This window comes from Rosa chinensis, chromosome 5, assembly GCF_002994745.2.
Source record: "Rosa chinensis cultivar Old Blush chromosome 5, RchiOBHm-V2, whole genome shotgun sequence".
Lineage (NCBI taxonomy): Eukaryota > Viridiplantae > Streptophyta > Magnoliopsida > Rosales > Rosaceae > Rosa > Rosa chinensis.
Genome location: NC_037092.1, coordinates 73090695 through 73115588, shown reverse-complemented (window position 1 = coordinate 73115588; position 24894 = coordinate 73090695). Strand labels below are relative to the sequence as shown.

Sequence of the window (24894 nt, the reverse complement as noted above, 5' to 3'; positions counted from 1 at the left end):
AATTTAAAGATTGTGCATGTTCATAGAAGTACAAATAGGCTGGCTCACCTCATGGCTGCACATGCTTGTATTGAAATCCAGGAATGCTTTTATTTTTCTTCTCCCTCATTTCTGCTTGTTGCCTTAGCAGCTGAAGCTACCTCTATGTAATTCTTCTTATTAGTGCAATAAATTTCTGACCTCCTTTCCTTCAAAAAAAAAAATGTATAAACTTATGATTATATCTCTTCAATAACACAAAAAATATAAGGACACATGTAAAATTTATGCATGATTTAGAGCGTAAGAATCAAGAAAATAAACTAAAATTTACTCAAAAATAAATCACGTCGATGTAAAGAATTTTTCCGATTTTTATTTAAAAGTCTTCTTCTTATCCAGAGATTACGAAATAGTTCGCTCGAGTCCCGACAAAACCCCAGACTATTATATATTTCATAATGCGACGTATGTCTGAACTCTCAACTTTGAACTTTCAACTCTCAACTTCTCACAGATAAAACGTGCATTACTTCGAAGCCACTTGGTACAACCCCCCCTGCATGTCCTTAATATTCTTTAGGACACGCTTTACTGAAAGCAACGTACGGTAGCTCTCACGGTGTTTGTAGCCTCTAAATATTATTGGACCGACCAAGTTGTGTTCCCAGTTCCTGGTTTAACCGGTCAGCAGTGGAGTTAGGAACACGTCACTGCCACGTCAACTCCCTAGCTACAAATTTGGGCGTCAGTTTCAGATTATTGGGTACCAATTTGCTACGAGGAATGTCAACCAGCATTCATACCAGTATATTCTTAGAGGATTTCAATATCTACTCAAACAATTATTTGTATGCTGTTCTTTTTTTCTTTTTCTCTTTATACAAATAATATCACTAGAGTTGGATGATGAAATAATTATATTTAAATATAAATGATTCTTGTCCGTGTTAATAAGCCGTGACCTGTCAGTTATTTGCCTAATTAATATTACGAAAGTCATAGTTCTGATTTCATTGCTATTAGTTAAAGTGATCGAACTATTGTATCATGGTGAGGGCCGGTCAAGAATCAAGAATTCACCAATAGCCAAGTCTTCTAGCTAGTCTCGGCAAAACTTCACGTCACATGCTTCATGTAATATGCAAACATGTAAACCTATTAAAATAAAAAATAGTGGTAGGAGAATCACACAACCAGCAATATTTAGTCCCCCAAATTTGTATTTCATTACTGACTTAGACATTGAAGGATCAATGGACAAACAAACTTCATGTAATATGCAAACATGTAAACCTATTCCAAAAAAAAAAAAGAGGTAGGAGAAAATACTTAGTCCCCCAAATTTGCATTTCATTACTGACTTAGACATTGAAGGATCAATGGACAAACAAACTACTCGATTCACTCGCTGTAATGCTAGTTTAAAATCCAATCCTCCATCAAGTCCTGCCATAGGCATCATCCATGACAATTTGTATAAAAATGATAGAGACATGCACGAACGTAATTAAATCTGTACAAATTGAAGTTATCAAATCAAAATATCGTCTAATTCTAATCAAAATGGACATTAAACCGACAAAGATAATTTGAATTTTGAAAATAAAATAAAAACATCACATGCTCTACCAGATAAAAAATTTCGTATTTACCTTGTGATATCACAAGATGTATTCAGTTGACTTAAAACCTTAAAAGAGATGCTTGTTGGAGCTGCAACATACGTAGTTCAATTCGTAATATAATGCAGTCACTTTGCAGAAGCCCTTGCTAGTAAAATTTCTTCACGTTTTTTTTTTTTTTGAAAACAAATTTCTTCACGTTTATGTTGTTAAGAAAAGAAAGTTTTTGACGCGTAGATTTTACAGGCAATTGAGCTGATGTTTCATGTTTGATCATTCTGGTCCACAGATCCAGAATATAAATGTACGTATGGCTTGTATCGCACCATTACACAATTAGCTAGTAACATTATATATATATATATACACACACACACACACACACCAGAGAAGCATCCCGGCTTAAACATACATTTTCCTCAATGGCAATTCTTAGTTCTCTTAAACTTACTACTACTTCAGGCTTTCTTCAACTGAATACAAAGAAACCTCGATACCCAGTTCATCATCTTCCTTCTCCATCCCAAACAGCATTAAACTTTCCAATCAAGAAACTACTTGATGAGCTAAATCCAAGGGATACTCTCACCCTCACTCGTGCCTCTAACATAAGCATCTCGCAAACTTTCACAAAATTGAAATCACAAGGGAAAGTAGCATTCATCCCCTACATCACCGCCGGCGATCCAGATCTCTCAACAACCATTCAAGCGTTGAAGGTGCTCGATTCTTGTGGATCCGATGTAATCGAACTAGGCATACCCTACTCCGATCCCTCACTAGACGGTCCGGTCATACGCGCTTCAGCGTCACGGTCCTTGGCAGGAGGGACAAAATTCAACAATATCATTTCAATGTTAGAAGATGTTGTTTCCCAACTGTCGTGCCCTATCACTCTATTCTCCTACTATAACCCTATTATCAAGCATGGCATCGAAAACTTCATGTCCACCATTAGCCAAGCCGGCGTCCGTGGGCTTGTGGTTCCGGATGTCCCTTTTGAAAACACACAACGCTTGAGAAATGAAGCCACGAAGAATAACGTTGAGTTGGTGCTGCTAACCACACCCACTACTACAACATGTCGAATGAAAGACATTGTCCGAGCCTCGGAGGGTTTCGTGTACCTGGTGAGTGCGGTGGGGGTCACCGGGGCTCGTCCACGTGTGAACGAACAAGTTCCGAGTCTCTTGAGGGAGATTAAGGAGGCAACGAACAAGGCAGTGGCTGTTGGGTTCGGATTGTCGAAGCCTGAGCATGTGAAGCAGGTGGCCGAGTGGGGGGCAGATGGTGCGATTGTTGGTAGTGCCATTGTGAAGGTATTGGGTGAAGCTAGATCTCCATTGCAAGGGTTGAGAGACCTTGACACTTTCGCCAAATCTTTCAAGGCTGCTCTCCTGTAATGATCTATGCAATAGAAGAAGAAAAAAATGTTTTTGGATCATAGATTCTGATATGTACGTTCTGATAGTTTCACTAAAACGAAATCACTCATTTATAATTCGGGGAGTCACTGTACACTAATTTACTTATCATTTGGTTGACCAAGTCAAATACATCTTTTGGGGCCATGCCTTTTTATTATCGGAATATGTACTAGAGAATTGTTAAACGTGACTTGATACAATTGTTGTGTTATTGTTCCTAAACTTATTCGTAACATGGTGGAACTTAATTTTCTGAATTTAGTGTTGGGATCTTATGAACTGGGTTTACTGTTGGGATCTCTTATGAACACGAGTGATTGCAAGCGAAAAATGGATGGGTTTGATCCGTTGTGAGAGGATAAGTTTGAGTAAATCATTGTCCATACAACCTATCGCGGGCGCCTAGCTAGTTCATTATACATGAGTTCTAATAATTAAGCACTTGCTAATTAAGTTTCTATATATAGTCTTGATCTGATGTAAATCGTTGCATGCATCTTCATGCACACTGAGTTGCAATGGTGCAATACAGAGTATGTGTTATGCAAACAAAAGACAATGCAATGCTAATTGAGTCTCTAAGAGGATTCTGATTCTTAAATGTAATGGTTGGACAAGTCAAGACTCAAAAGATAGTGCACAAAGACCATGACTGACATCGATATGCTAGCTATCACTTTATCCCGGCCTCTACGATTAATGGTCTTCTTGGCTAGTTTTCCATCACGATCATGGAGCAATGCAATATCATTATCCCACTCATCGATCTATCACCTGCTTATTATCAACTAATTAAAGCGAATACTTTAATTAAGAGCATACTATTATTCATCTCCACACATTTAGCTAAAAGAAGAAGAAATACAGGTAAATATCACTTTCATGCTAGACCACCTCATACCTCCCAAAATCAAGAAGGCCATTATGGTCAGAGCCTGCATTTTAACATTCGAGCCCAAGAACAGTGCTGGGAGCTATATATATGCATACTTCATGAAGCTTCGTGGTACCACCTAAGCATTCAGTAATGGCTTCTCTTAAGCTCTTGTTTTCCCTTCTTGTTCTCACTTCCGTGCTCTCCATTCAAGCATCTTATCCTTGTTTTGAAGGTAACGGCGTCAATGTCCTTGAATCCAAGAAAGTTAACCTCTCTCTGTATTATGAAACTCTATGCCCATCCTGTGCAAGCTTCATTGTAAATGAACTAGCAGCTAAGTTATTCGATCCCGAAGGGGATCCCATAACTTCATAAGCATTGTCAACCTCAGGCTAGTTCCATATGGAAATGCTCAGGTCAAAGCACCTAACAAGACCATCGTTTGCCAGGTCACATTTCCCTCTCCACCATCTTTATTTATTATATATATATATATATATGTATATATATCTTTTTTCTTTTGTGCTTGGAATCTTGGATAATTATCATTCCATTAATTTGCTTCATATTCTGCAGCATGGCCCAGACGAATGCTACTTTAACAGTATAGAAGCCTGTGCAATCCACCTCTGGTCAGACGTGGTAAGGCCATCTTTCTATGGTTTTTTTTTTTTTACCATAAATCAAACGTGAATATTGCAACTATGGGGTCCTCTTGGGTACCTTGATGTATGTCAAATCCTTATTTTTTTTATTTTAAGTAAATTAATATAGTTGAAACCTACTGAACTGGTCAACAGGTTACCTAATTAAATATTGACAAGTGTCATTTTTAAAAATAAAATTTATCATATTAACAACACACTCTTTCTTGATATGTAACATTGTTAAAATCATGTAACAAGTATTGTCAAAATAATAAATTACACATAGTTGAACTACAATTACGACTTATGACAATAATTGTTGTGGTTATTGTAATTGAGTGGTCAAAGATGTAAATATCATATTTGGACAACTTTTATCAAATTTAGAACCTTGATTATCAAGTGGAGAAGCTCCTTACAATACTGAGTTGTTACATATCTTTTGGTCTAATTTTAATTTTACCATGTTCTCAATACAAATGTTGTCGGAATTGTAAAATGGTTGGTAATCTTGTAAATAGTATAGTTTTTGAAGTAATTACTACAATCAGAACAAAAGTTACCACTTTTACACCAATAGTTTCGAGTTATGGTAAAATATGTAGTCATTGAGTAATTATTCCATTAATGATAAAAATATAACGATTTACCACTTTGACAGCAAATTTGTTGTTGCACTTGTTAAATTGTCCATAAATTAGTACATTAGTTTAGGTTGAGTAATTACTATAAATAGGACAAAAGTTACCGTTTTTACATCAATTGTTGTGATTGTGGTAAAATGTGTAGTCATTGTAGTAATCATTTCATTAATGATAAAAACATAAAGATTTACCACTCTGACAACAAATTTGTTGTCATACTTGTTAAATTGTCCATAAATTAGTACATTAGTTTAGGTGGAGTAATTACTATAATTAGAACAAAACTTTTCTTTTTTTCATCAATTGTTGGAATTTGTGGTAAATTACTTCGATTAAAAGTAATTACTAATTCGACGATGGACATTACACAATATATTACTTTCATTACGCAAGGGAGAACTTTATTACACAAATGAGGACGGGTAAAACTATGGACATTAACATTTCTCATACATGTTTTATTTTATATAATATTTACCACTCTGAGGACTCATGTAATCACTTTGAGGACACATGTGGTAATTAGAAAAAAAATCCTCATTAAAGTAAATAAGGTCTTCGTTAGAGTAAAGTTGGTTCTCATTTGAGTAATTAATTCCTAAAAGTGGTAATTGTAATAGGTTCTCATTAGAGTAAAGTAGATTCTCATTTGAGTAAATAAGTCCTAAAATAGGTTCTTATTTGACTACATTTAAAACAAATATTATTTAATTTTACACTAATTGTTGTGGTTGTCATGAAATGCATGTAAAAAGAATTATATTTGGTTAAGGAAACTACTAATGATATAATTAATTGGTAATAAAGACTACTTAACTAATACTAATTTTGCGAACTTAGAGCAACTCCAACAGCTTCCCTATAATTTTTGTATTATAGAGAAGCAAAAGTCAAACCTTTAGCCTATTTTTCTTCTCCAACTCCAACAGATTCCCTAATTTACAGTAATCTATTAAATCTTCATATTCTTCTTTAAAATTTTGGAGTTTGCTGTAAATATAGGGAATTTGGTTTTCTCTCTCCTCACTTTCCCTAAAATAAAGATAGTTATAGGGAATTTGTTGGAGCAAACAAGGCTTATTTTTCCCTAAAGTAGAGAAAAATAAAAATATAGGGAATCTGTTGGAGTTGCTCTTAGGTTAGAAGGTTTTGTTTTTAATAGGGAAAAAACATAATTTTCAATTGTGTAATTATCCATTAATAACAAGCATTAATCAAACATTAATTTACTAATAAAAAAATTAATTGGTAATATAGACTATTTAACTAATAGTAATTCGGTGAACTTAGGATAGAAGGTTCTTTTAATTTTTTTTGAAAAAGGAAAAATCATAATTGTCAATTGTCAATTGATAATCAAACATTAATTGACTTTATTGTTTTCAATTCAATTAGTAGTTTGTGTTAACATTTTTGCTTATTGGAAATGAGTAGCATAATTAGAAAGGCTAAGGGCTAAACAAGTTACCAATTTGTTAAATATTTTGAACCATTAGATATATTACTAATCCAATGGTCCAAAATATTTAACAAAATGAGGGTATGGTAAACACCAAGGTACCCAAGAATTCTCCTTGCAACTATCACATTTTTTATTTTTTTATTTTTACCATTACAATAGGTCTTACAAAAACATTATAATAGTAACAAAGTTAATTGTTCCAGAACAATGTAGATATGGTTTTACTTTTATCTTCTTCACATCTTATCTCCTTGAATTGTATCTGCTGCAGAAGCGGCATTTCAAGTTCAATCATTGTCTTGAGAGTAAACTTATTGAAGGACTGCAGTCCTCGAAAAAAAATGCTTGGGAATCTTGTTGTGTAAAACTTAAGATGGATTCGGATCGTTTGGGAAAGTGCTACCGCAGTGGATATGAGAAGAAGCAGGTAGCTAGTTCATACTATTTTACAGCACGTACATTGTTGTTTTTCTTATACAAGTTAAAGCTCATGTCTACATATCTCAATTATAGTGCTAATCATTTACCAAATGAATGGCATGCAGCTTATACTTCAAAATGCTAAAGAAACAGACCACCTTGTTCCGCCTCATGAGTACGTACCATGGGTGGTTGTTAATGGACAACTGCTAAAGGATGTAAGCGTTTGCTGTCGATCTCTTTGTATTTCTCATTTTCTCTCACAGAGATTATATTATTGAACTCTTTATATATGGATGCAGGATTACCTAAATTTTGTGAGGTATGTCTGCAACGCTTACAAAGACAGTCCGAAACCAATGGCTTGCAGATCATATCCACACAACATCAATTCAGGTGGAAAGGCAAACTCGAGCCTAGAAGGATGCTATAAAGGTGAAGAACGCGGGGGGAGCTGAAACACTTCAGTCTGATTCAATATGGTGGTTCTGCATCATCCATTAATTTGCTCTGGGGAGCATTGCTGGTCTACTATAGCATCATAAAATAAAGGACGAGCATATGTTTAGTGTTCCAAGATAATTTCCTTTATGTTTGTTTGCTTTAACAACTACGAATGAAAAATTCGGGTTATATTGTTTGAATAACATTCTTCAATTCTCCTACAACAAATGGCCGGGGGGACTGTGTCTATAAAACATAATTTTAGTGCTTTAGGAAACCAAAAAATATATATATATATATATATATATATATCAGATCCTATCTAGAGCGAGGCATCGCTTTGAAATTTCAGAGCGAGGTTAGGGTTTAGGGTCACTTTTCGGTCGCATATCCACATCTCAACCGTTCAGTTTCTAGGTACTAATGTATAGATCATCTCTACAAAATTTCAGTGAAATTGATGGTCTTTAAGGTATCTAACTCGCTTAAACAAATGGATGAACTGAATCTGTCCAACCTGAACCGTACTAGCTTTAAGGCAGTTATCAATGCCTTAATGACCATCAATTTGGCTGAAATTTTGCAGAGATGATCTATACATTAGTACCTAGAAACTGAACGGTTGAGATGTAGATATGCGACCGAAAAGTGACCCTAAACCCTAACCTCGCTCTGAAATTTCAAAGCGATGCCTCGCTCTAGATATATCAGATCCTATCCAGAGCGAGGCATCGCTTTGAAATTTCAGAGCGAGGTTAGGGTTTAGGGTCACTTTTCGGTCGCATATCCACATCTCAACCGTTCAGTTTCTAGGTACTAATGTATAGATCATCTCTGCAAAATTTCAACGAAATATATATATATTTATATATTAACAAATGATAAGAGGTACAATTAAAGTACCAAAATTCGAAGAATAAATATTAATGCAAAACAAAAGAAAGCATATGTCTTATAGTCGCATTAATTAGATCGATCTTAATTTGTCACTTACAAACTTGGTATGTGGTTGTGGTTGTATCCATGAAGTATGTGGTGCTTCTAAAATATTAGGTACTGAAAGTTGCTCCACCTTTTCATCTTCCATGTTAAAGAAAAAAACAGCCGGATCCAAGTTTGTATTCGGAAATGAGAGCCGCTCAAACCATTTAACAATGAAGGTACATGCAATTGGCTTTGCATCCAGAGTAGTAGTCTGAGCCATCAACAGAGAACGAAGAATTTTCACATCCCAAGAATACATTTCTATTCTCCAAATTATTTACCTCCAACTCTGACCACTCCCACTCGTGGTCTTTACCAAACGGCACCAGGGTAACTTAGTGATTTCAATTGATCCAATTCTTGGCCTAGATTGTAGAACCACCCACAAGGCCCCTGCTGATTCTACCATGTACAAGCTCTGACTACTAGTCTGCTCATACATAGGTACCAATGGTACAAGTTCTGATTCTACCATCGTGTTGTAATTAGTTCTTTTTCTTCTCCCAAAAAAAAAAAAAACTTCAGTACCAAAATTTCACGCGTGAGAGATTTCCCTCCAAAAATTGCCAATTGTTCACACGTGCTAGATTTCCCTATGAAAAACTCTAGGGTCGTCCAAGGCGGTGAAGCTCTCAAAATGCAGAGCCTTTCTCTGTAAATCGGCGATAACATCAAATCGGAGCACCGTCAGACTCTCTCTCTCTTCTCAGTCTCGCTCTCTCTCTCTCCTTCTCTTCGAGGCAGAAGCATTTCCTTGAGCACATTTATCACCTCCATGACTCCGGGTCAAAGTCATTGAGTGGTGAATTGAAATGAAGGACTTGGCCGGGAGAAGCTAATTAAGAAGATTGTGGGCATGGAAATTGAAAGAGATAGATTGAAAGGCAAGGTTTGTTTGTCATAAAAAAATAATATTTGAAGAAGATACATACTACAGCGGTTTGGCATGGTTGATAAATCTAAACTTGTAAGTACACCTCTTGCCTCTCATTTCAAGCTTAAATCTACTATGTCTCCTAGCACTGATGATGATATGCAATATATGGCTAAAGTTCCTTATGCTAGTGTTGTTGGTAGCTTGATGTACTGTATGGTGTGTACTAGACTTGACATTTCACAGGTTTTAAGTGTGGTGAGCAGATATATGCATAACCCAGGTAAAAGCCATTGGCAAGCAGTGAAATGGATTCTACGGTATATTCTTGGTACTGTGGATCGATGTTGGAATTGTGTTTCAGCAGGATAAGACAAGTCAGTGTGATGTTGGATATGTGGACTCTGATTTCGCAGGTGATTTGGATAAGTGCCGATCTACTACAACTTATGTGTTTACTCTTGCTAGTGGAGCGTTGAGTTGGAAGTCGAACTTGCAATCTACTATTGCTTTGTCGACTACAGAAGCTGAATACATGGAGGTAACAGGGGGTGCAAAAGAAGCAGTTTGGCTTCGTGGTTTGCTTGAGGACTTGGGAATAATTCAAGATTATGTGGATAGCTATTGTGATAGTCAAAGTGCTATTCATTTAGCAGAGAACTAGGTTACTCATGCTCGCACTAAACATATCAATGTCAAATTTCACAAGATTCGTCAATTGGTAGAGGATGGTGATATAGAGCTCTTGAAAGTTGGAACGGAAGACAACCCTGCTTATATGTTGACTAAGCCAATTCCATTGAGCAAGTGCTTGAACTTGATTGGTGTTCATAGCATCTGATTCTCCCTACGGGGATGTCGGAGCGGCAAATTGGTAAATGATATTCTACTTGTGATATTATTGTATCAATTGAAGCCAAGGTGGAGATTGTTAATATTGCCTTCACTTGATGGGCTTGGCCCAAGTGATATGGCTTTAGTCTGATCACGTGAGCTGCATGTGCTAGGTTAATAGCACAATTGTGTGTGTGTGTGTGTATATATATATATATACACACACACACACACAATGGCAGCCGTAAGGGATATATAGAAGTGGAGAGAAAAACATTGAAAGCTATCCATCCTTGAATACTCATAGAGCCTTCCTCTTCTTGTGACTTAGCTACTCCATAGTTGAAGCTTCTTAAGCTTAGTTGTTGGTGTTGCTATGTATTGTATATGAGAAGTAAGTATTCTTTTTCTTCTCTATTTGAATCAAGAAGAGAGTCAATAGGTTTGGGTGTATTGGGGATTTTAGTAGAGAGAGTTGTTCATAAACTCTAGTTGTATGTTTCTTCAAATTGATCATAGTGGAATATCTTGCTGGCTTCGAAAGTGGATGTAGCTCAATCACACCGATTGAGTGAACCACTATAAATCTTGGTGTTTTTTGTGGTTTGTTTATTAGTTGTTTTCTTTTAACTTCGCTTGTTACTCTTGAATTCACATCAATACATTGTTTTTTACGCTTCCGCACAGCAGAAACTCCACTAAAGCTGAATATAGGACTCTTGCAAACATTGCTGCTGAAATCTCTTGGATGACACATTTTGTGTGACTTCTTAAACTTCCAGCTTCTCCTCTGCTTAAATGTGATAATTTGACTGCATTGGCTCTTTGTTCTAATCCAGTCTTTCATTCCAGAATCAAGCATCTTGATAATGATTTCCATTTTATAAGAAAACGTGTGCAGAAACAAGACTCGCGTCGTCATTATGTTCCCACAACTTAGCTGATTGCATATGTGTCTACTAATTAAGGGTATTCACAGTCCTACATTTTACCAAGGGTCTTCACAGTCCTACATTCAAAGAGAATCGTTCGGGGAGGTGTTGATGAGTCAATTCCTTGACTCTTGGTCAAGATGTTGACTCTAACAGAATGATGATGATGTGGCATTAGGAGTGTAACTAGCTAAATCCATGATATAATAATTTTTGTTAGAAGATTGTTAGGGAAAAAAAATACAAACAGTACCCGACTTAAGGCTCACTCTGAATTTCTATACCCAAGTTTTTGAAACTATCACAATGGTACCCCCAAATAACCAGCCCGACCCAACTTTCGTACATGCCGTCCATGACGGCGTTAACTGTCATGCCCACATACAATTTTATATGGGTATTTGGGTCATTTCCTTACCGAACCTTATTTGTCTCCTCCACCGAAGCCAGACACACATCCCTTCTTCCTCCCCTCGTCGCCTCTTTCGTCTTTGATTCTTCCTCAACGATAGAAGCTCAGCCATCCAGATATTCATCAAATGGACCTGCAGATTCCTACATCGGTAGCCTGATTAGCCTCACCTCTAAGTTCGAAATTCGCTACTAGGTTGTCCTCTTCGACATCAATACCGTAGAATTCAGTATCGGCTTGAGAAATGGTATTGCAAAGACCGCGCCTTTTTGGATTTGTTCAGCATTTGGGTCCCTTTTATTTTTGTGAATTTCATCTGGGTTTTGTTGGGTTGTAATTGAAAAATGGATTTGAGTTGCTTTCTGTGATTTGAGCTTGTGTTCTTCCCTAACCTCCCCTAAAGAAGCTTGCCGATTACCCTTGGTCTGCTCTGCTAAATGGATCTGTAAATGGCCAAATGGTTATTAGAAGCCATTGACAGGGGTAATTAGAGTGTACTGCAACTGGGGGTGGATGTTTGTTTATTGTAGCTTTAGTTGGTTCATTGAGGAATGCAGATCACGTGTTTGTGAAAATGCTTGAGAGGGATTGGAAAAGTTTATACAGATGAGAATTGGGGAGGAAGAGATAGCTGGGTTATTAAAATAGGGGGAGCAAGTGATGGACTCAATCCCAAGTTGTTTGGGAGCGTTTTTTAGCCTCAGACCACCGAGACCAAAGTGATGATGACTAGTTAGCAAATGATCAGTTGCTCACCATTTGGATTAGAATGGCTTCATATCTGCTGCTGAGCTCCGTCATGTGATGACAAATCTTGAGGAGAAGCTCATTGATGAGGAAGTGGATGAGAGGATTCGCGAGGCTGATATGTTGATGGTGAATTGGTAATGGAAAGATAAATTATGAGGAGTTTGTCTGTTTGTGTGATGTTGGCTGAGTGATAACACACAGCAGATCAAAAAGAAAAGAAACAAATGAGAATGGTGGACTTTGGAGGGTTGGTTCACAGACTACATGGTGGGAATGGTGGAGGTAAAGACAGAAGGGTCAATTTTACCCTAAAAATATGTCACGTGGCATGATAGTTAACGATGTCATGGACGGCAAGTACGAAAGCTGGGTCGAGCTAGCTATTTGAGGTACTATTGTGATAGTTTCAGAAACTTGGGTATAGAAATTCAGAGTGGGCCTTAGGTCGGGTACTGTTTTATTTTTTTCTCAAGATTGTTAAGAGTAGACCTGTAAATGGACCGGATTTTGATCCGGACCCGCTCTAGATCCGTGACTATTGGACAGGTTTGGATCGAACGTTTTGATCCGTTAATGATCCGAATCCGTTAACCCGTTTATTTAACGGATCAAATACGGATCTAAATCGATCCGATCCGTTAATGATCCGGCCCCTTTTTGTAATAATAAAATATTATTTTTATTAATATATTATTATTTTTTAAAAATATAAAATATAAAATATGAAGAATTTCTAATACAATTTTTTTGTAGAAATCTAAGGGGCAGTCTATCACCCAAGATTCTAAGAAGCATTAAGAATGTTGATAATGTAATTATACTTTTGGTGATACTTTTCATGTTATTTTAATATTTTATTAATATCTTATGAGGTATCATGATATAAATTTAATATTACTATTTAAAATTTTAAAATATTTGAAATTATAACGGGTTGGATTAGCGGATCGAGTATTCGTTAATCCGGCGGATACGGATTTGGATCGAGCTATCAACGATCCGCCGGGTTAACGGAGCGGGTTTGGATCGAATTTTTTTTTAAGTAAACGGATTTGGATTTAGGTCGATCCAATCCAAATTCGGTCCATTTACAGGTCTAGTTAAGAGTTTCAGAATTTCCGGTATGAGTTTTCCTTGGCCCGCCAAAAAAAAAAAAAAAAAAAAAAAAGTTCTCTCTAACGTTTCTTCTTCGTCTTCCGCTACATCTTGATTTTTCTGTCTTCAACCAACCATGTCATCAACTACTACTCCGAACTCGGCTGCTGTCACGGTGGCTTCTCCGGCCGGCGCCTCTTCACTTGCTTCCTCTCCCGTCGCCGGCGCTCCTCACCCCTCACTCTTCCCGCCGGTGCCGCTCCTCCCGCCTCCCCTCCCGCCGGTGCCGCTCCTCACCCCTCACTCTTTCAGCCGGCACCTCTCCTCCCGCCGCTGCCACCCCACATCTGGTTCCTCTCGCCGGTGCCGTTTCATCTAACCCTAACCCTACTCTCACCGGACTGAACCTCCTTCGACGGAACTGCGTTTCCTACCTCCGCCCAATAGGCATCCGCATGGCGCTTGGCATGTACCAATTTTTGAGTGAGTATCCCCTGGCGTCTGCCATTGTTGTAGCCTTGTTCCTCCATCACTGTTGAGAGAAAATCTGCACACAGTGAGCGTAAATGTCACCCAACATAATTTCACTCGTATTCATTAAAAGAACAGAGTTTTTATTATTTCGGGTTCGACCCATTCAAGACAGAATGTGTCTCTTAATTACAATCCCTTGTTACAAGGAAACACCCTTTGATTCCATTTATGAAGAAACCAATTGATGGGATGTGTGTGTTTGTTTGTTTTTGCGGCTGCACCCGGATATTTGAATGGGTTGCCTACGTACCCTTGGAGAAGGATCAAGCCACTCGTAGTTCAAGAGTTCCAATGAGTGGATGACTCATTGGAGGGCTTTGATTTTTGGGATTAGAGTAGTGTTTAGGTGAATTTGGTTGAAGTGAACCAGGGATTCGATTTTGTGTTTAGGACGCGGTTGTATCTAGTTTAGTTTGTTTCTAGATTGCCTACATACCCTTTGCGGGATCAAACCACATGTAGTTCCGGCATTTGAGATTTAAATGGGTAGATGACCCATTTATTTTGAATTTGTGTTTGGGAAAGTGTTTAAAGTCCTTGAATTTGGTTTGGACTTTATTTGTGTGATTTGGGAATGAATTTGATTTTTCTGGTGTTGGGAGAATTTGACTGGAGTCAGTGATTCATTTGGGACTGGCTGAATTTGACTGGTGGAGTCAGGGATTCTGTTTGGAGTTGCGGTTGCATCTAGTGGGTCGCTAGACTGCCTACATACCCTGTGAAGGGATCAAACCACTGTAGTTCATCCTTCTGAGACTTTTTGGTTTTGTACCAATTTTTTATTCAACGGATATTTATTTTTTTGAATCCGTCGAGATAACAGGTTTTTGTTGTGGACACTCGATTTAGATGGAGCGTCCACTGATTTGATTTGGGCACTCAAATGCGCCGAGCTTCGCAGTAGGTCCTGGAACTTGAAAAGGACTTTGCGTCGCCTTCCGAAGAATTTGATCCGGCCCGAACTTCTGCCAAGTTGCACAACGGGCTTTTGAGAGTAGGCTTTGTGCTTTTCCCAAAATTTGTTGATGGGAGCCTGGTTTGAGCCCAACCCATGGATGCAGACTTGGACACCCATGACTTGATTTCATCTCTGCACCCAGCTTAATTGTTCGACAAAATGAACTCCCAAAAAGCCACCTGGTATACGTCTTCTTTGATTTGGATGATTCGATAAGCTTGAACTCTCAGAGGAGGAGTTGGAGATGGAGATTACTTTAGTCAGCTTGACTCAGAGATGGCCCTGGAGGTGCGTGTTGGGTAATAGCTAAAAACTCATTCTTTGATTCAGAGAAGAAATTTTCTGAGAACCGAACTTGAATTGTTTCATTTGCCAGCACTCTTCATCGAAATTTCTGAGCATTTCCGTGGTCTGCGTCTTTCCTGCTTTTCTCCTGAGCACTTGGTGAGCTGGGATTGCAATTTGTGCTTCTCTCCCGAACACCTGGTGAGCATTAGAATGGGTACTGCAATTTCTCGTCTTGCAGCTGAAAATCCGACCTGCCCCCATGATATTCAATTATGAAGGTTGATTTATGTTTGTCTGCAACACCACCGCTTGTCTTTCCTTACGTTCTGCCAAAGTTTGATTATTAGGTGCTACAGACTGTAGAATGCAGAATTCATTTCAAGCCACACAATGAGCACCGGAGGAAACTTGTAGACTTTGAATATTGTTTTCTTTTCTTCTTTTGATTGACGAAGAAACACGTAGCTAGACCTTGTATTAAAAAGAAGCTTGATGCACGTCTGTTTAATTGGATGTTTTGAATGCTTTTGTCTTTGGTCTAAAGCTACATCAACATCATGGTCTAACAATCATGCTTAATTAATTGCAAATGGATGACTATGAAGAAATGACTTTGCAAGTCTAGAACGCCACCACTTGGTCTTGTTTACTTTATACCACCATGAGTACTAATGTGCAGGTGATAAACCAGGCCACACATTAATTATTAAAGCAGAACAGTAACCTTGCAAAATGCTTTGAATATTGATTTTGTTCTCTTTTGATTGAGAAGAGGCCACGTAGTAAACCTTTGAATCTTTTGACTTGCACGCCACATGAATCTGGAGAGTACCTTGTTCCTCTTTTTTTTTATAGCTTTAAATAGAACAAAGTTGCAGCATAGCACCCTCTGAGAATCATGGCTTCAGATTGTCATCTTCTCCTTCCTTTTCTTCCAGACTAGGTTCTTTTTGCCATGCTTTAGAATCCACTGTCTGATAGAGCCTTTTGTGAACACTGTAGGTAAAAGTGCAGGCAGGGAGTTTGACAGCAAGTGCAGGCAGGAACTTTGATAGCAGAGGCCATTTCATTGCTGGGATTTGGTGGACAAGGTGAGTCCAAAATTCTCATAGAGAAGTGGGAAAGCTTCTGCTTCACAGCTTGGTCTCAGGTTTCTGATTTATTTCCTCCTTGCTTGCAGGTTACTAGGAGTACTTCCAAGAGAACATCAAGGGTGAGCTTTCCTCTCCAGACACCACCTTTGATGATTTGTGTGGTTGTCTTGCTTGATCATTTCTTTGTGTGGCTTGTTTGCAAGGCCATCTGATTTGTTATATTGGAAAAGAAGGTAGGAGGTAGGAGGCTTTCGGTGGTGACTATTGTTGACTTCCAGAGCAGATGACATGACATTCCACCGATTGGTCATACACTCGTGGATACACATGTATCATATACGAGATTGCGACCGTTCGGGGATCTCCATAGCTCCATGGCGGTGACACCAGTAAAGAGACACTGCAAAAGAAAAACAAGAAGTAGCACTGGTAGGTCAGAGAGGCATCAACCTTTTAGCGTCTGCTTCCCGGCTCCTCCCTTGAACAAAGTTGCTGGATTCTTCTTCTCTCCTTTGCAGCAGGGCTTCACCTTCCTCTTGATGTGTTTTCTCCGTTGTTGCTTCTCTCCAGCCTTTTCTGCTCCTCCCTTCGTTGCCTCTCTGCTGCCCCTCTTCACTTGTTGTAAAGAGCCTTTATATAGGCAACGTAGAAGAATAAAGATCATGCGGGTTAACCATAACTCTTTTTTTGAATTTGAAATGATCTTCAGATGACGATAACCATTCCCATATTCAAACTTGTAACTGTGGGAACTATCCACAACTTCCAGTATGGAATTTGAATTTTGAAAGCTTTGAGTATCAATCCACGTGATCATGCTTCGGAGATAATTAAGCTAAACCAATTAGAAAGTTACTGGACTCTCTCACTTTTGCGTCGAACCAATTTTCTCATTTTGGGTTTGTGAATTTTTTTGTCTCAACAATCACTTCCTCGGTTCGCCTTCATCATTCCAAGTGCTTCTGCTTGCTTTCTCGATTTTCTTGGTGACATTGATGAGGGCCCTTCTATATCTAACCCTGCATCTTATCTTCCACCATGGGCTCTGATTGTGACGGCTATTCTATAAAGGTTGATTCTTGATTCTCTAAATCTTTATATGTTGTATAAGGAATTCATCTATAAATTGTTTCGTTGGATTTACGTAGAATCATTGATTGATATATTAAAGGAGTAACTGTTTCCTACTGAATACTTGGCTTAAAGATTTGTTTACATGTTGCAGGGGCTCACATTTTGCTATCTGATTATGGATGGTTGTGGCTGATTCGGAATTGGAGCATGCTTTGATGTAATTGTTGATGGCTTTATTTTTTGAGTAAGATCTATTAGTTTACGATATAATGCTGCAATTTTTTGTCTCTTACAAAGAGCATCTGTAAAGCTTCATTGAATGGTTTTTTGAGAGAAAGGAATAGAATGTTTAATCTCCTCCCTTTTTTGCTTTACTGGTGTGCATTCATTGTGTGTGTACATTTAGGATTTGTTTTAGGAATTGTGAAGTTGAGAACAAAAGAAAGGAATGCTAGAACAAAATATGTGTGTTTATACATTTACAGTCATTTGGGACTGTAAAATCTTAAGCCCCAAGTTTGACCTGGTGGATGTTTTGTGTTTGTTTTGCATTGGTCAAGGGTTGTTTCAAAGTTGTCAAACATTGGTGCAAGTTCAAAGTGCAAAAAGTTACATTTACACGAATTTCTGATGAACCAGAAGCTACTTTGTCTAAAAATATCTTTTCATTTGCTTCCTGAACTCTAAATCCTGTGAAAAGTTTGATTTAGAGTTGTATGTTTCCCATGTCTTGTGTTCTTTCTGTTGTTAGATTTTCCCAAGCTTCCTAAGCACACAAAAGAAAAGTATTGAACTTTTTTAACTAGAGTTAAAAATAGGAAAGAAAAAAAAATTCTAAAAAGAAGAAGAAGTGAGGGCCTCTATAGTTACAGTAACTTATGTTTCTTGGATATGTAAGATTGTTAATGCAGCCACATAGAATCTACAAGAAAATAGAGAAAGAAAATACAGCTTCGGCTCTCCCAAAAGTTGCTTCTGTTTGTGTATGTATTATAATTTTACTATAGAGGGTACTCTGTCTAACCAAGTTGTGGTTCATTCATGCCATGTGCAATTCTTGTCTCCACAGCCATTTGGAAAACTTCTGAAATGGTGTGGATTCTGTCCGAACACCCACAAGAAATGGTGCTCGATGTCGGTGAGATCCCATGCCATTTAGCTACGTCTAGATCTGAATTGTTCATCGAATAGATTCTGGATGTTTAAGTAGATGGCTGGAGTTGTGTGATTGTTTGTCAAGTCATGAAATGCAGCTCTAATCCTCTTTGGATAAGCTTCTGGAGGTGGCCAAATCTGTTTTCACAGGGCCAATAGGGAACAATGCAAACTCCGTATTCCTACTGGATCTGTGTTAACGTCAATTGCTCGAGGCAATCCATGGTGTTCTAAATAATGGCTGAAGATGACCTTGGATAAGGATTTTTGCTTTGAAATGTTGTACGTCCTTTTAAGATAAGATTAGGAAACCATGGTGTTCTATAAAAATTAGGATTATTTCATCTCCAGAGGGTCTTATGTTGATACTTGATACAGTACATCCTTTAAGATAAGATTAGGAAACCTTTTGGGATTTGGCTTTGGGAAGGAAATTCTGCAGGAGAGAGCCAAATGTTGATTATCAATGCAAGAAAATTGGCTTTGGTTGGTCTTAGTTTGGAGAGACCTAGCCGATAAGTATCATCTTTGCTTCACTAAGTAACTGAATTTTCTTTGGCTACGTTTTGATAGGTAACAGCCAGATTTATACAAGTTTTAGGATGAGCAAGATAAATACTTTTATCAGTAAAGAAATGTTGAAAATTTTAAAATCCATTAGCATAGAACTGACTTGGGGACCGCAAAGAAAAGTTTGCTTACACCCAGATGCTAGAAGCCTCATCTATCAATATGTGCAGATAGGACATAGCTAATGTGAAGACACTGCTGTTGTTACAGCTTGTAACGCCATAATGAATTCAACAAGTTCACTCTTTCTTTTGTAGTTAGATCCACCCTTGCTCATAGAAACTTGTATTCTCTCTTTCATATCCTTGGCCCTCGCCCTTATTTCTTCCCCATCACTATTTACCATGAGTTTCCTAACAGCTCTCTCTATCTTTCCTCTCTCAAACTCATCCTCCAATTCTAAACCTAGTCTCCATACTTTGCTAACATACCTCGCATGCACCTTCTGATCACTAAAACATGGTTTGCAAATCATCGGAACCCCTTCAGATATGCTTTCAAGAGTTGAATTCCAGCCACAATGGGTCCAAAACCCGCCCACAGCACCATGAGCCAAAACTTCCCTTTGGGGTGCCCATTTCACTATGAAACCTCTTTCTCCAATAGCTTCTCTAAACTCTTGAGGCAATAGCTCGATCCAATCTGAGCCGGTAATGGAGCCAGGTCTGATCACCCACAAAAAAGGTTGCTTGCTGTTGGCTAATCCCCAAGCCATTTCTGCCAGTTCTTTCTCACCAATCGATGCTATACTCCCCAAACTGACATAGATAACTGACTTGTGAGATTGCTTGTCAAGCCACTCAATGCAGCTTGTGTCCTCTTCAAGTAAACTACTAGAGGCCGCTGTTGTGATTTTGTGAAGAGGGCCTATGCAGAAGATCGGTACTTGGCAATGTTTTTGGATCCGTGCTAGTGATGATTGGTCAAGGCAGTCTATGGTATTACAAATGATGGCCGAAGATCTCCCAACATCATGCGACTTAACTACTAGTTTTAAGAAGTTTTCTAACGTGTCCCAGGGTGAGATGGGCAGATCCTTGAATCTGAGGGGATGTAGTTGGGGCACCGGCTCCGATGACATGGAGTCTGTGATAAGGAAAGTAAAATATATATATAAATATAAATAAATAAATAAATAAATAAATAAATATTTATATATATATATATATATATATATATATATATATATATATATATAAAAACTCTACCACTAAGCTTAAGCATCTTCTGCGTATATTTTCTAGCAATTATGAAAGTATGAAACTAATACTTGGAACTCATGTATGACACATACCTGGGAAGGGAATGTGGCCTTTTGAATGAAGTTCTACGACGGTAGATCGAGCATGAAAGTTGGCTGCACTGGTAGTACGGAGGATGATGCTTGGAATATTCAGATAATTAGCAGCAGCTTCAGAGAAGTACATGAATTCATCGTAGATGATGCAGGTGATCTTCTTCCCCGGTTCTTGTTTCATTACTTGAGTAGTCAAACATTGTTCGAAACTCGCTTTGCAATTGGCATTGAGAGCCAACAGAATAGCTATTATATTCCCGGATGAAACTAGAGGAACAGTTAGGCCGTCTTGAATCGGAATGAATGTGAACTCAGGGTGGTTGGAAGGGCTTGGAGAGTTGAAATGGGTGTGAACGATGGTAATGGAAAATCCCTTTGAGTGAAGAAACGTACCCAACTGAAGCATTGGGTTTATGTGGCCTTGGTATGGGGTTGGAACTAGGACCAATCTCTGACCTCTCGGGGTTCTCTTTTGCATCTCCATCTCTCACTCTTTTTCTTCTTTCTCAGATAAACACACAGATGGCTTAATGCAATACTGTTTGGGATTCTGTGGTGCTTGTTAAAGCAGTGCACTATACACGTAAGGATATGGGTGTGAACGATGGTAATAGAAAATCCCTTGAGTGAAGAAACGTACCCAACTGAAGCATTGGGTTTATGTGGCCTTGGTATGGAGTTGGAAGTAGGATCAATCTCTGACCTCTCGGGGGTTCTCTTTTGCATCTCCATCTCCCACTCTTTTTCTTCTTCCTCAGATAAACACACAGATGGCTTAATGCAATCCCTTGTTAAAGCAGTGCACTTCCACATGTACACGTCAGGATAGAACTTTGTCTTTTGTATTCAACATTTTATGAGTATCTGATTCTTAATTAGCTGCTGCTTTAGCAGATCTGAAACATACATCAGATTCATGTCTTTGAATAGTAGTTGGAAAAAATATTGCCTTCTTGTGCCTTGTTAGGTGAAGCACCTACTTATTAATTTATTATAGTAGGTCGGTCCATATGCATCATAATAGATAATAATGAGAAGATTGAAAATTATTCTATGCACGTGCAAATGACCTAACACTTATAAGATGATCTCAACACTTGATATTTATAATTAATATTTTTATTTTTTTTTAAGGAAGGAAAATTCATTGAATTAGCGATTGAAATCGCTCATGAGGGCATCCCAATAGGGAGCATACAAAGGCCAGAAATTGCTTGACTCCAGAGCTAAGGTAGGACAAACCAAAAAGTGTACTACACCAACCAATTGTCCTTGTACAATAAAACAATGCTCTAAAACTTTCCTAGAGAACCTAGCATAAACTGAAGGTAAATCTCCAGCCTCCTTAAGATAATCACCAACAACAAAACTATTGTCACGACCTTGAGATTTGTAGATCCAACCATCAGAATCCGCAATCTGGGCATGTAAAATATCGGCAGACCAATCAATACTAGACTCATCCCAGCATAAAGAACACTGCTCGCCAAGGCACTCAATTGTGGTACTCACAATGTAATTATACTGAGACTTCTTGTAGAATTTAGGAATGAACAGTCTACCTGCGAGTAATAACAGCACACCCAGAGGAATGAAAATGGCACAGTTCAGCAAAAGACCCAGTAAAAGGTCCCCTGGGTCCCAAATCCACACCCATGGATAGAGCTGGCCTACCAAATCGGTGAGATGGGCCTGAAGATAGTCCGAAAGCCAGGTAGCCTAGAAAGATCTAGACACCCATCGCGGCAGCCTCCCGCACGGCCTGTCTTCGATCTTCCTGACCGCCAACTCAGAGATCCACCACTTCCCTGAAACACCTTCGCCAGCCCCAGCGGTAGGAGACTAACGCCGCCTATCGCCATAGCTGTGAGTAATGCCAGCAGTCCCGAAACTGAGGCCAAAACCCACCCGATCCAGAACAAACTCACCAGAAAACGAGGATGCTGCCGAAGACGCCCACGCTTAGGCTGTGGCCAGAAGTCGCCCAGCCCTATCATCATCTTCAACCACCACAGTAGAACATCCCCGCATTGGAGAACAGATTGACTAAGGCTTGAAAATGGCTCGAAACCGGTAGGCAGGATAGCGGCCTCCGCCGTGGCCGGCCCCTGGAGCGACCTCTGGTGGGAAGGTGCTGGGGAATCCCATTGGTGACGCCTGGTGCCGGCACCGCTTAGAAGTCGAGAGTTTTTGCTCTCGCTAGGGTTTTTCATTTTTTTATTGTTTTTATATAATTAATATTTTATTAATAACGTAAGAGTGTATTTAATATAATTTAGATATCGGTGCAAGTGCACGTCGGTGCATTGAATCCTCCCCCTCAGAAGACAACTGGTGATAATCCTCATCAGTTAGGAACTGATCCTCTTTCTTGAAAGTATACAATCATCATGAATTTATTTCATTGTTTTGCTGAAATATGCATGGCAAGTCCAAATTTATGAATTTCATAGTTTTTTGTGATGATATTGTGCAGAAATCGCATTGCATTAAGTATTTTATTTTTATTTTAGTATTACAAGGACGATTGAGATTATCATGAATTTATTTCATTGTTCTGCTGACAAATGCATGACAAGTCCAGATTTATGAATTCATTGTTTACTGTGATGATATTGTGCAGCAAAAATCGCATTGCATTGAGTTTTTTACTAAATACACAACTCAAAGTACCTAAAATATCTTCAATCTTAAAAACCATGAATTATCCTATTATCTGACTGTATTAAGGCTACTATTTAATATGATTTGTATGTATCAGTAAATGACGATTTGTAAATGACCTTATTAAATGACCTTATCAACCGAAAATTCTCTCTAACAAAAAAAACCCTAAAAGTTTAGAACGCGCCCTACGCGCGGAGAAAGGAGTCAAGAGAGGTTCTGTGCAATCTCTCCCGGCCGAACGCCGCCGGCACCCACGCCGCCACGTTCTGGTCCGGGAGAGGATGATGGTCTGGTTTCAATGCGAGGTTCTTTGGCAGAGGTTTGCTGCAGGTGTGGAACTGGGTGGCTCGATCTTGGTTTGGGCAGATCGATTCCGATCTGTTCTTCCCGGATCTTGGGCGAGAGCAGACGAGGTGCAGCGCGGGGGTGGCTCGCCAACTGGTGGCTCTGGTGGTTTCGATCTGTGCTGTGACTGGGATCTCCTGACATGGTTGGGGCTGGAAAAGTCTGGCTCTTTGTGGGATCCGGTTTCGGACGGTCGCCGGGTTTTGGTGGTTTACGACGTGGCGCGGCGGCGGGAGCGGTTGCCTGCTGCGTTTGCTCTTTGCTGGGGGAGGTGGTGTTTGGGCAGGGCCTCTGTTATTGGGCCTCTCTGGTGTTCCTTTGTTTCCAGTTGTTTAGGTTTTCATTGTTTGTTTACAGTTTTTGTCTTGTTGAAAATAAGTCCCTCCTTCTTTGAGCGAGGGTTTGGGTGTTTTAGTATAGGGTCGATGCCATTGTTCTGGTGTCATGGTCATTCTGCTGTGTCATGGTCTGGTCTTTTGTCGGTGCTTTTTGGTTATCAACGTGATGGTGAATCACCCTTACACGTGGTCTGGCGGTTTTGGATCGCGGTGTCCGAACGGGTGAAAACAGTTCATCTTAATGTTGGTGGCTGGGTTGTATCGGTATTGGTTTGGTTGTTACTCATTGTAGCTCGCGGGTATGAGCGTAAAATTTGGTTAGGGGTTGAGCCTTTTTGGCTCATGGAAGTCACTCATGTTGATGGTCCCATAACTACGGATCTAATGCTATGTAATCTGTTTGGTTATTAATGGAATTTTCTTCTTCTCAAAAAAAAAAAAAAAAGTTATAGGGAAATCCATAAAAAAAATTTTGTTTCCCTTCTAATAGCTCAGTTTTGTATTATTTCGTTTCCCTTCTAATAAATAAGTTTTGTATTATTTCGTTCACATCCACAAAACACCTTCTAATAAATAAGTTTTGTATTATTTCGTTCACATCCACAAAACACCTTGTTGATCAAGTATAAAATTATGAGTTGAACATTCAACCGAAACTATATCAGTCGTTTCTCCACAAACAAACTAACAATTACAAAGTTTTCTACCTGTGACGTTTTATATTAGAAAATAAATTAATTAGTCATAGCTTTTAGAACAAAAAAAAAATTAAGGAAAAAATGGGAGTAAAGCGATCTGTTTTAAAAACATTTAATGCTATTGATTTCGAAATTTTAAATACTATGGGAATATGCATAATATTTTTAAAATTTCGAAATCAATAGCATATGAGGGGAATACGCATGCATATTTAGTTCTTGTCATTTGGACCTATTTAGTTTATTTTATTTTTTTATTTATTATTATTATTATTATATAAGTCCGCACTTCACTCTTGATGTCAGAGAGATTTGAACTCGTGACCTCCACGGTGTTAGTTAGGCTAGCTAACCAACATATCACAACTTTAGTTAGAAGAAAATCTTATGATTTCGGTTTATATTATTTTTTCTACTTATAATTATACCCTCTGAATTAATATCATCATACTAGACTCCAAACACACCCT

The 24894-nt window shown here is 38.6% G+C and overlaps 2 protein-coding genes and 2 long non-coding RNA genes across 4 annotated transcripts; 3 read left to right on the top strand and 1 right to left on the bottom strand.

Annotated features, from left to right (window-relative positions):
* Positions 1-1986: 1986 nt before the first annotated feature.
* Positions 1987-3194, top strand: LOC112165290 (tryptophan synthase alpha chain). Its single transcript, XM_024301781.2, has one exon. The coding sequence runs from the start codon at positions 2027-2029 to the stop codon at positions 3005-3007; it is 981 nt and encodes a 326-aa protein (XP_024157549.1). The 5' UTR covers positions 1987-2026; the 3' UTR covers positions 3008-3194.
* A 1288-nt stretch (positions 3195-4482) lies between these two features.
* Positions 4483-7603, top strand: LOC121049106. Its single transcript, XR_005799331.1, has 4 exons — positions 4483-4550; positions 6933-7088; positions 7207-7299; positions 7384-7603. It is a non-coding gene; the product is annotated as an uncharacterized LOC121049106 (long non-coding RNA).
* An 8237-nt stretch (positions 7604-15840) lies between these two features.
* Positions 15841-17711, top strand: LOC112167039. The gene is made up of 3 exons (XR_002923566.2): positions 15841-16277; positions 16367-17351; positions 17506-17711. It is a non-coding gene; the product is annotated as an uncharacterized LOC112167039 (long non-coding RNA).
* Positions 17712-19047: 1336 nt separating this feature from the next.
* LOC112167038 (UDP-glycosyltransferase 76E2) lies at positions 19048-21206 on the bottom strand. The gene is made up of 2 exons (XM_024303996.2): positions 20374-21206; positions 19048-20165 (listed from the first exon to the last, which is right to left on the bottom strand). The coding sequence occupies exons 1-2, from the start codon at positions 20858-20860 to the stop codon at positions 19261-19263; spliced, it is 1392 nt and encodes a 463-aa protein (XP_024159764.1). The 5' UTR covers positions 20861-21206; the 3' UTR covers positions 19048-19260.
* Between the last annotated feature and the right edge of the window lie 3688 nt (positions 21207-24894).